Source organism: Chinchilla lanigera, unplaced genomic scaffold (assembly GCF_000276665.1).
Source record: "Chinchilla lanigera isolate Chin_1 unplaced genomic scaffold, ChiLan1.0 scaffold00026, whole genome shotgun sequence".
NCBI lineage: Eukaryota > Metazoa > Chordata > Mammalia > Rodentia > Chinchillidae > Chinchilla > Chinchilla lanigera.
In genome coordinates, this window is record NW_004955427.1 from 9,329,399 (window position 1) to 9,342,279 (window position 12,881).

The 12,881-nt window shown below is 38.5% G+C and overlaps 1 protein-coding gene across 1 annotated transcript in view; it reads right to left on the reverse strand.

Moving 5' to 3' along the window:
* Myh15 (myosin, heavy chain 15) overlaps positions 1-12,881 on the reverse strand; it is a 142,811-nt gene that overhangs the window by 71,683 nt on the left and 58,247 nt on the right. Inside the window, exons 22-24 of the mRNA XM_013515043.1 lie at positions 7,127-7,382; positions 4,330-4,572; positions 2,973-3,149 (exon numbers count right to left, since the gene is read on the reverse strand). Of these exons, the coding sequence (XP_013370497.1) occupies positions 2,973-3,149; positions 4,330-4,572; positions 7,127-7,382 (676 nt within the window). The remainder of the gene's footprint in view (positions 1-2,972; positions 3,150-4,329; positions 4,573-7,126; positions 7,383-12,881) is intronic.

Genomic DNA, 12,881 nt, shown 5'->3' on the forward strand with positions numbered 1-12,881 from the left:
ATTGTTTTTTCCCTTGCTTTCCAACTTGCCATTGGTTAGATTAGGTTCATTATTTCTGGGTCTCCTAATAGATGTCGATTTTTCTAATTCAAGTCTTCGTATCTCTTAGCATTTGAGAGGAAAATTTTCCCATCTTATCTTCTGCTGCTGTTATGATTTCTTTTAGTTGAGACATTATATTAGTATATCTTTAGGAGATACAGTAATCTAACACAGGTAGACAATGTTTAGTAATCCAACGGGTATTAATTATTGTCCATTTCTTCAAACATTAATCATTTTTATGTATTGAGAAATTTATACTCTCATAATCACTTTGAAATCTATCCTGGATTGTTTTAACCTAGTTACATTACTACTCTCAAGAAGGACCCGAAGTAATTCCTGAACTCTGTGTCTTGGAGCCCTGTACTGCACCTCTTCCTGCCTCCCCACACCCCTGCCCTTCGCTGTATCCAGTGACTACTATCCCTTTCTGCTGTTCTACAAGATTGGCTTAATCATTTCTGCACACAGTAAGAATGTGATGCAGTGTTTGTCTTGCTGTGCCTGACCCATTTCACTTGACACAATGACCTCTAGCTCTATCTCTGTTGCTGCAAATGGCAGGATTTCATTTTCTTTTGTGGCTAAATAGTATTGCATTGTGTAAATATGCCGAATTTCTTCATCTGTTCACCCAGGAAAGGCATTGCCATTGATTCCCTATTTGAGCAGCACTGTGATAAACATGGGAGCACAAGTGTCTTTTAATGATGTTAGATCTTTTGTGCATGTACCCAGAACTGAAATTCCTGGATCATATGATAGTTCTATCATTCTCTGAGCAATCTTCACACTGTTTTCTACAGTGGCTATACTAATTTACATTCCCTCCAACAATGTGTGTTCCTTTTTCTCACCATCCTCACTAGTGCTTTTTATTCTTTGTCTTTTTCACAACAGTTGTTCTAACAGAGAGAGACATCTTTGTTATGGTTTGTGACTGCATGTTCCCCCAAATCCTCATGCAGTCAGGAGGCAAACTTCTATTCTAGATTTTTGATTGATCCATAGTCTAATGCTGGGATTATGGGTGTGAGTGCTACACTCACCGTGGGTCAGACAGTTTGCACATATAAGGGAGAGAAAGAGACTGCTTGCCACCACTCCTCCCCTTTTTTCCTCCTGTTGCGTTGCTGTTTGACAGCCATGAACAGTTGCCCTCTGCCATGTGCCACTCTGTCTTGGAGCCAGCTGAGTATAGACTGAAACCTCCACAAACTGTGAGCTAAATAAACCTTCCTCTTCTTAATTTTTGGCATCAGATATTTTGTCTCAGCAATGAGAGAAAAGTAACCAAGATAATCTCATTGTCATTTTGATTTTAATTTTAGTGAAACTGGCATTTTTCATGCACTTGTTGGCCATCTGAATGTCTTCTTTTGAAAACTGTCTGTTTAGCTCTTTAGTTTAGTTTTTACTTAGCTTCTTGTTCTTTGGTGTTCGGCCTCTTGAGTTCTTTTTATACACTGGATATCAATCCACTGGTTGGATAGTTTGCTAGTAGTTTCTCCAATTCCGTATGTTTTCTTATTTCTGTTGATTATTTCTTTTGCTATGCAAAAGCCTTCTAGTTTGATATAATCTCATTTGGCTACTTTTATTTCTTTAAAAATGTTTATTAGTACATGTTTGTAGTACATAACATTTACATTCCACATGTGGATGTATCTGAAAAAATCTTTGGCTTGTGCCATTTTTCTTTCTGCTGGCGCAAGCCCACTCACTCTGAGCACAGCATCACCTAATTACACTTCACTACACTTTGCTGCTTTTGCCGAACATTCTGCACCACATCCAGTTCTTTGTTGCATAAAGAACTTATAAACCCATCCAAGATCCCATCACTCACAGCAACATGTTGGCAATCCAGCAAGAGGAGGTAAAAAGTGGCATGGAGATTGCAGAGACCTCAATTCTACCTCTAAACTACAGAAGATGATCTGAGCCAGGGACCTAAGCCTGCCTCTGTATCTATGACTCATCAAAACATCCTCAGAGGAGGAGTGTGGCTCCCTTAGCCCCCTAGGTCAGGCAAGGCCCCGTTTCAGCAGGAAGTAGCTATAGAAAACAGACATTCCATCCTCAGTACCCCTAATAAATTTTCAGGGTCTGTTGGGGTGGGGGTGGATAACATAGTACAGTTAGGGCTACAAGACCACTCCCCTCCACTCACTTGAACCTGAACAATGTCCCAGGGCCAAGCCCCAAATCTTTATCCTAAGGTCTACTACCCCGAGGCAGAGTTAAGAAAAACAAATACCCCTGGAAAATTCTGAAGTCCTGAACCAGGACACATGAGCACCAGATTCTCCAGGACCTGGTATGGTAACATTTCTTTATTTGGAATTTATTAAAGGTTCATACATATGGACTGCATCTCACACATTCAGTGATAACAGAATGAATTGTAGAAAAGGACATGCACAACAGACACAACTGATGTGACTCAGCCCCATGTGATCGTGTTGTCAGCCCAGCTCTTGAAGCCCCTCTGAGAAGTGCCTGAGACCCACCACAACATTTTAAATTTTTCAGCTCAATGCCTCGTGCCATTTTTCTCTCTCCCAGCAGGAGTCTACTCACTGAGTGTTCTATCACCTAATTACACTTCATTAAACTTTGCTGCTTTTTCCTTTAGAAAGGAAAAAAGATCATTACCTGCACCAACAGCTTGAAGTCTTCAGGACATATTTCACATCCAGTTTTGTCTGGACTAGTGCTGCCAATAGTGATACAGGTACTAATTTAACAAGAAGCTACATACCAGTTAGAATAGGACCATTTGTTTACTGACATGTTTACTTTCCAGCAATGGGAGATATTTCCCATAACTAGCAAGAAACTGTCAAGTAAATTAACTGAATAGAACTCGGAGGTATGTACCTATGTAGACAGCGAGATAACTAGCTATGTCTGTTGCTACTTACCTCATCCACTTGCTGCCTCAACTTCAGATTTGCTACACTCAGGTCGCTCAGTCTCTCCTGCTCTGTGTTCAGGTAGTCCTGAGTCTGCTGATAGGCTTCCTGCACATCCTTGGTCGCTCTGTTCAGTTTGCTAATGTCCTCCTTTAGAGAGTCCACTTCCTCGGTTAGGTTCTTGACCTGTGGGAAGAAGACAAGGACAGCTTCATTACCCAGCCACCACTGGCAGGCTGAGTGGAATGCCAGGGCTCGTCTCTTCCTCAGCCCTAAAACTCAAGGAGTAACCGGTGTCATCAAGAGATACTTCTAACCAAATTCCCGATGTAGTTTTTAAAACTCTGAATTCATTTTTTCTTCCACAAAAAGTGACCTATTTCCTGGAATAACTAGGAAATGATAGACTCTGGTAAATTGAATACTATCAATGTTGATTATATGGGAAATTTTTACAGCATCAAATTATTGCACAAGAACAATAATACAACTCCAGGTCATTTAGCTTTTTTGAGGATTCAGGGGGTATATCCTGACCATCTTGTACTCACTCTCTCAAGAAAGTGGGTTCAGGCACACAGCGCTTGCAAATGCGGAAGCCAGCTATATCTGGCTCACATGCTTTCTTTTGAAAATGAATCTGTAGACACAAGAGTTGTTATTTCATTATCTGTCAAATTACACTTTCATCTTGGAGATCAGTTGTTTATCAAAGATTTGATTCAGACCTTTTACCAGTATCAATCCATACATAGATGATCAACTTAAAACCCAGCACTAGGGGCTGGGGATTTAGCTCAGCGGCAAAAGCGCCTGCCTGACAAGCGCAAGGTCGTGAGTTCAGTTCCCGGTCCCAGAGAAAAACCAAAAACCAAAAAAATAAAAAAAATAAATAAAATAAAATAAAATAAAATAAAGCCCAGCACTAAAAAGAAAATGTTGAAGTCTCTAACAAAATTTAAGTGATACCTTCAAGACTGAACTCCAAATCATTGGCAAAGCAGGGGATACAGACACATCCGAAATAACTATTTAGGAAAACACATCATGTTCACTGTTGATCTAGAAAGGATACTTAGAGGCCAAATGAAACCATTGTTGCTCTTCCTGTGAGCTTTTAGCAAATAAAAGCTTTGAACAAGTGAAATATTTCATTTGGAAGATTTATGGGCTCTATAAATACAAATTGGAAATTTGAGTTAGGACAACACAGTTCATCAGACCATTATACTATTCTTATCTGATTCCCACTCTGTAAAAGTGCAAGCTACCATGTTAATTAACTTAAACATAGCACTTTTTTACCTAATACTAATTTGAGAGTGAAATTTAGGCATCTAGGCCTGCTAACATCACAAAAGTTCACCTTGTGCTCCATAGCATGCTTCTCCTTCTCTGACTTCGCCAACATTGTTTCCAGGTCATCGATTTCTTTCTTTAACTCAAAACATTCATCTTCAAGATTCCGCCCCCTGGCAGTCAGCTCAGCATTTATCTCCTCTTCTTCCTCCACGCGCTTAGACAGCTCCTTGACTCTGGCCTCCAGCTGGATCTTGGATTTAATCAGCGACTCGCACTGCTCTTCAACATTTGCCAGGTTCTCCTGCTCCTGCCATGATGAGGAGAAAACTGTTGCCAACAGCCGGAAGTAATTTATCAGTTAGTTGAAAATGCTGCTTCCTACACTGCAAAGAGAAAATTGCCTGCCCTCTGCCTGGCACTTTCACCTTCTTTTCCTAGGGAGCTGAAATAATATTCCCAGGTCCACAGTCCTATAGTTGAGAAGTGGAGGAGTTGCTTGTGTTTGGAAGTGATTTTCATCTTTCAGGCCCATTTAGTAGATTAAATGACCTCCTCTAAAGGACTTAATAAAGCCTGATGGCCTAAAGGAGCCAATATGCCTCTGAAACGTAGTGATGGGTTGCTTAAATCACGGCGTCTAGGAGAATTGATGTAGGCACACAGTTTGCAGTCAATACCTGTTTAAAATAGTCTTTTAAGACAGCACTGTTCTTGTAGACAGTGTAATATTTTGAACATCTTTATAAGTCCCTTCTTGCACTTGCTTAAATAAATATACATATAATAAATTGAACTGAACAATATATTTTTAGATAGAGGTTGGATGTATAATTCATGAGCTTATTTGCCTGTCACTAACTAGACGTCACTATTTTCCTCAATGATTTTCCTCAATGATTCTCCCAGCAGTAAATTTCACAACTTCCATATTTAGAAAATAAAATATTCTTTCCTTTTAACTTTTCACACATACTGCCTCCAACTCTTCCAGAGGGACCCATTGTTTCTGAGTTACAGATGAGGCAAACAATTAAGGATTTTTAAAATTGTAGAGCACATTTCATAACTTTGAACCTCTAACTTGTCTTCTTGAAAGGGTAAATCAAACCTCTCCTTTGTGACAAAGTTTTTAAATACTCTAGGTCTTGTTGAAATATAACCTTTAACGCATCTCTGTTATAGTTTGGATAATGTGTGTCTCATGGAGGCCTGTATGTTAAAGGGTCGGTCCTCAGCTTGGCACCGGTAAGAGGCTTAGAACCTTTACTAGGTGGGCTGTAATGAGAGTTCTTTAGGTCACTGGGGACACGCTCTTCAAGGGAACTGTTGAACGCCAGTCCCTTTCTCTCTTTTGCTTCCTGGCCATGAGGTGAGCAATTTGCATGACCTCCAGTTCCCTGACACTGTCATCCAGGGGCCCATCAGAAGCTTAAAAGCAACGTTCTGCCTCATGGTGGGAGGAAACTTCTAAAACTGAGCCAAAGTAAACATTTTCTTTCTATAATTTAATCATTTCAGATATCTTGCTATAATGAAGGAAGGTAACTAACATAACCCTCATCCTCCATCTCTAGACTTTATCGTCCATCCTCCACAATATGCCAATTTGGGCAATTGACCATCTATTTGAATTGCTAAACTTGTGAGTCTTGGCACCAGTTCAGACTGGAAAGGTGCACATGAGACTCAGACAGCCCAAGGAAGACACACAGGGCCGTGAGAGTGTCCGATGTGCCTTCGCTGCTCGGCTCACCTGTCTGTCCAGCCGCACAGACATTTAGCTGTGACTCATCTCTTTATTTAGCTGCACACACTCAGCCCCTAAGCCAGGCACTTAGTCCTCCAGGCAGCCCACCAGCCCTCACGGCAGTCCAGATTTATGGCACAATACACAGCGGTGGATATGTGCCAGTATCGACCTTGGTTAATTAAATTATTTACACAAAGACCGCAAGATGCACCTGCATTGGAATTCTCCTGACTTGGACTGAATGGAGCCTGAAAATTGCCACCCTCTCCCGGCCTACACTGCAGTGTAGCCATCTTGGACTTCATTTTTCCCTACCTTGTGTCAGCTAATTAGATGAAGAGGAGAATAAAGATGAAAGCTAAACTATTGGGTTCTAGGTAACTCAAAAGAATGACCTGCTGTACAACAAAGAGGGTTGCAAGGGACACAGATGGATAGATATGTAGCAGAGAACACCTCCACACATAGTCTGCCTAATCAAAATATTGGAGAATGAGGTCTAAGCATCATTTCTCTCAATTTTGATGTTTCACAAATGTAACTGACAAACTCAAAGCTGGGAACTCCTCTTTTAAGAACTCAACTAATTAATAATGTTGATTTGAACCAAAGAAAAAGGAAGACAAAAATCAGTAAATACAAAGCCAGACATGGTAGTGCATACCTGAGGCTAAAGCAGGAAGATTGCCATGAGTTTGAGGCCAGCCTGCACTACTTTTGTCCTTTCTGTCATTCCAGTTTTTCTTTGCTATTGAGCAGTTTCTTTCCCTTTGACCATATCTATTGTACCTTCTGGATTTTATTTACCCTTTCAGGTTCTTACACTAGGGAGACAATATGATGCTTACACATGTGGGTCTGATTTATTTCACTTATGAGTATGATCTCTATTTGCATCCATTTACCTATACAAGCCTCAAGTTTATCTTTCCTTGTAGCTGAGTAATACAACATTGTATAAAAATACCACATTTTTCTTATCCACTCCTCAGTTGATGGGCATTTGGGTTGTTTCCAAGATTTTGTTCTGTTTTTTCAAGTTAACACTGCCTGCCATACAGGGAGCATAATGAAAACCTGGATATAAAGAACACATGGTGGGCTCGCTCACGGCCTGCAGCTGAAGAAGCAGACTGCTTCTGTCCTGGCTGAGGGAGACTTGCTCTGCTCTCAGGTCCTCTCTCTCAGATTCCGATCTCGCCAGGGCTTCCCGCAGTTGTGCAGACTCTTCCTTTAGTCTCGCCATCTCCTTTCCTGCCCCAACAGACTTAATAAGAGGCTTGACCTTGAAGAAGAGCCTCATCCAGGTCCAGTTCTTTGCAGCCATGTGAGCTCTTATGTTCCACTGGATCAGAAGGATTGCATCCCTGAATCAACAGTGAAAACAACAGAACTCAGTCCAGACTGTAAAAGTCCTTTACATCATAAATGTCCTCAACAAGAGTCACACACATTTTCATCCCTCTGCAAAGCACTTGTTTATCTGGGTTCCCAGTTGATTGTGACAAAAGCTCTATGAAGGATTTCTGGGTCTGGCTATATTATGGACCAAATGCCCTGAAAATACTCCCATCACAAACATCTTTTAAACGAGAACTGAACCTAACAGAGAATAAGTATGGAGGAAACTAAAAACCCTCAGTAGAGAGCCACTTTTGGTATTGTAACGGTTTGTATTTTCATATCCACATGGATAAGGACACAAGGGAGTGACCTTCAAAGATTTGCACCTTCAGTGAAAAGGACTAACCACCATAATCCCATCGTCAAATGAGTAGCATGTATATTTGAAAGAAAACCAAATTTTAAAAAGGCAAAAGACCTAAATCTGAGAAGTACAATGACTCAGATCATTAAATGGAACAGTTGGGGGTGGACTAGTAATTTAAGAAAAGAATAAAACCCCATCCGCAGGAGGTAGGTTAGCCACAATGGCCCCAAGCTTCAAGGTAGTTCCTACAAGGACAGTCACCAGGCATATACTACCACCAAGCTAGTCATGCGGTCTTCTAGTGCAGTCTTATTCTCAAGGACCTAGGCTCCAGACTTGCTTCTACTGATCAAGGCCCTAGGTTCCTCATCGTGAAATCGGGCATCAATCAAATCCCCATTTGGTGGGTTTCAAATCCATCACCATGGACTCAGGCACAGAGACTTGCCCATGAAGACCCAAGTTTTAAGCCTAACCAAATGAATACATTTCCTGGTGCAGCCTTGAAGATACATTACTGTACCTCACTGAGCATTGAAACAGACACCAGGCCAGCAGGCACTAGGACTCCAGCAGCAAATACGAGCCCAACCAGATGGCCTGTCCTGAGTCGCTGAGATCATTAGTGAAGTGCTTGTCCTGCTGCAGCCACTCTACAAAGAGTGGAAGACATAGATATTTCTTCAATTGTGCAAAGATAGCAATGCAAGGATTGTGAATTAGGAAAATATGGCACCAATGAAGTAACAAAATAAAGCTTCAGTAACTGAGCTTAAAGAAATGGAGAAACCTGACCTCACAAAATCAAACACCAGAGTGACCAAGAAATTTTAAAGATTATTAAAATGAAGGCAAAATAAATGGATACTTGAGGGATCTAGGGGGAAAACATCTAAATTTCCTTTTTTTTTAATTTTAAGGAAAAAAGCGAAAGTTCAAAGCAAAAAATAGGAGAGTAACAATAGTTAATACATTGCATATGGTTATCTTCAAAGTAGTTACTCAGAGTATAAGACCTAGGCATGAAAAATTGTCCAAACTATATTAGCACAAACCTTTCTTTACAGTCAACTAAGAGAAACAATGTATATAGGTATCCTAACTATCTTGTATTTTTTTTCGTTTTCCCTCCCTTTCTTTCTCCTTTCCCCTGCCCCAGTTTCTCTTTCCTTCTGAACAGTTTCTTTACACTTCACAATATCTATTGTACATTTTGGGTCTTACTTACTCTTTTGGCTTCTCACATCAGGGAGATAATATGATGTCTACATATGTATGTCTGATTTCTTCCACTTATGAGTATGGTCTCAAGTTCTAGGTGAATATCTGGTGAAGGACTTTCCCATGAAAGCTAATCCATAAGTACAAGAAAGAGTTTTGTTTCTTCAACTATGTAAATAAAGCTACAAGGAACAGGAAGAGTCAAAAACACATAACGAAATAGAGGAATAAAATGAGCCTCTAATTCCTTACCTAAAAGAAAAGAGATCTGTGAAGTAGCAAACAAAAAACTTAAAATAATCACCTGAAGAGCTAGAAGAGAACAAAATAATACATGAATAAAAATAAAAGTTGAATAAAGATATATAAAAACTATGAGAACAAACCAAATAGACATTCTGGATCTGAAAAGCATGATTACTGAAATGAAAAATCTCACAGAGAGCTTCCAAAGGACATTCAATCGAGCAGAAGAACCAGTGAGCTCAGAGATAGGTCATTTAAAGTTATCCAGTCTGAAGAAAAAGAAAAAACAATGAAAAAGAGTGAAGAATGCCTATGTATTTGTGGGACACCATCAAGCACGATTTACACAATATGGGAATTATAGCAGGAACAGGGAAAAAGAAAGGGACAGAAAGCTTATTTAATGACATAATGAGGAATACGTTTCAAATCTGGAGAGAGATGAATATTCAGATTGGCAAAGGCCAAATAAACCCAAACATATTAAAGAGATCATCACTGAGACAAATTATAATGAAAATCTCAGATGTCAAAGCAAGCATTTTGAAAGCAACAAGACAAAAAACTACTTATCACATACAGGGGAAGCTCAGTAGACTTCTTAGCAACAACAACACAAATCAGAAGAGAATGGGTTGGTACAGTCAAAGTGCTAAAAGAAGAGGGTAAACACTGCCAGGAAAGAATACTGTGTATAGTGAGACTGTCCTTCCTAATTAAAGAGACAAAGACTTTCCCAGACAAACAAAAACTGTCTGAGTGAAGCAGTATTCTTTGCTATCACAAGCCATGATCAAACCCCGACCTTGCTGCCTGTATTCAGCACAGAACTCAGTAGTCTGCTTACTTTCCCCATCTACCAATGTACACCATGATACACCTCAGCTTGGATGGTTGCCATAGCCTTAGATGGACAGACAAAGGGGTCTCCGGAGCAGGGAGGGGAACCTCAGAAACTCACAGGCCACAAAGCTGGGCAAAAACGCTATGACTTAGGATGTATAGAAACATGGAAACTGGGAGCTGCCAGTGATTATAGCTCTGTGGTGGACCACTGGCCAAACACTCAGCATTAGCATTTACACAAAAAAATGTGAATATGCAAAAAAGGTCTTAGCTTTAGAGAGGTCTTGGTATTAGATTCCAGCACTGCAGACCCTACAAAGAAACTAATCCTGCAAAAACAGGAAGGAAATTTTTTTGGACTCTTTTATGCTTGTTTTTTCTTCATCAGGTTTTGGGGATTTGATGGGGGTTGTTTTGGGGTTTTTTTATTTGTCTTTTATTTTTTGAGGGTTTCTTCATAGTATTTTGTTTTTCTTTTCTTTTTTCTCCTTTGTTGTTTTCTCATATTTTTATCTAATTTTATCAATTTTCTTTTACTCCTGAATAGGATCCTTTATACACTTCTCTCCTCTTTTTTATCATCCTTTTCTTTGTTTTTCAAATATTACTTGTTTTATTCTCCCATTAACCATCATTTCCATCTTTACTAGTATAGCCATTAAGCTTTCTTAATCTTTAGATAATTAGTAAACTCTATGCTATTATCGCTGAATTCTTTTCCATTGTTAATAATGGTACAGTTATTGAATTTAGTAAATATTTACTGTATATCAAAACTTTGCTTCTTTTTGCATTTTCATTATAATTATAGATCTCTTTTCTATGATTAAGGAGGGTGCTGTGGTAGTGTTTATTGGTTATTCTGGTATGTTAATATTCAGTTTGTCTTTGACTTTATTACTGTTGTGATATTATTGCTACACCAAGGTGGCATAGTTGTTGCTATTTGTTTTTTGCTGTGTGTCAGTGTCTGATTTTTCTCTGTATCATCAATAATACTGCAATTCACTTCCAGAGAACTGGGTGCTAAGCCTAATATACTGTACATTCTTCTCCTAAATTAATTAAGGTGATTTGACATTGAGACAGAGGAAAAGGCTTATAGTGAGTCATGCACAGATTGCATTACTAAACAGCACACATTAACTAAGGAAGTATCCATACTAGCAAAAAAGTCCTCAGACCCACAATCCCCAGCACAAAACAGACAGTAGAAACATGAGAAGACAAATGCAAAATGCCTGAAAAAAATGAGTATAGAAGGAACTTATCTCAATCTGAAAAAAGTCAGTTATGATAAATCAGTAGCCAACATCACAATAAATGTGCCAAGCTGAAAACTCTCCCTCTAAAATCAGGAATAAGACATGGATGTTAACTATCTCCACTTCTGTTCAATATAGAAATTGAAACATTAGCTTCAGAATATAGTTCTTCTCAAAAGCACATGTAACATTTTTCAGGTTGGATGATGTTAAAGCCATAAAACAAATGGAAGAAAATATAAGTAAATGGAAAAATATGTGTTCACAGATTGAAGAATTACTGTTATTAAAATTTCACTATTACTCAAAATAGTCTACAGATAAACTCAGTCCCCATCAAGATACTAATGGCATTCTTCACAGAAATAGAAAAAAAATGTAAAGTTTATATGGAACATAAGATTCTAGGTACTCAAATCTAGAGTAAATCTTGGATAGAAATAATGAAGCTGTAGGTATCTTACTTCAAAATATAATGCAAAGCTATAGTGACCAAAACAATATGGCACAGGCATGAGAGGCAACACATGAACAAGTGGTACTGATACAGATCCAAGAAATTAACCCACTAGGTAACTGACTTTCTATCAAGTGACAGAAACATACCCTGGACAGGAAAGTCTTCAAAGAGCTGTGCTGGGAAAGATACACACCCATATAAAAAAATAAAATTAAATCATTATCTTTCACCATATATAAAAATCAATTCAAAATACATTAAATACCTAAATATAAAATATAAAGCTATTAAGTGAAAATACATGGAAAACATGTTAATGCATTAGCATAGCCAAAGGTGTATTGGATGCGACCTCAAAAGCACAGGCAACAAAGGCAAAAATACACAAATAGGGCTCTATCAAGCTGAAAAGCTTCTGCATAACAAAGGAAAAAGTCAGCAAAGTGAAGACCTATCCTGCCAAGTGGGGGAAAATATTTGCAAATTATCCATCCAACAAGGGATTAAATTTTAGACTATACAAAATCTGAAACCCAAAAATGGGTAAATGGTTTGAATAGCCACTTATCAAACAAGAACATACTAATGGCTAGTAAATATATGAACAATATATTTACTATCACTAATCATAAGGGAAATGTAAGTCAAAATGAAATGATACAATATCTCATCTCAGAATAGCTATGAAGATAATAAAAGTAACAAATATGAATGAGATAGAGAAAAAGGGCAAACACTTAGACACTGTTGGTAGAAATATACATGAATATACCCATGGAGCTTCCCAAAATACTAGAAATCGGTCTAGCACACAATCCAACAATCTCAGTATTAGTATATACTCAAAGAAACTAAAATCAACATAAAAGAGAAAGCTGCACACCAATATTTATTGCAGAAGTGTTTGCAGTAACAAAAATATGTAGTACACCCAAGTGTCTATCAACATATAAATGGATAAAAGACATTTTCCCCCAAAATTAGTATGGGCAAATTAGATAGATAAATAATTGGAACTGAATCTCACACCATGTGTAAATATCAACTTAACATGAATAAAAGATTTCTAGATAAAACTTAAAACACAGGCAAACCTCATTAACATTGCTTCTTAACC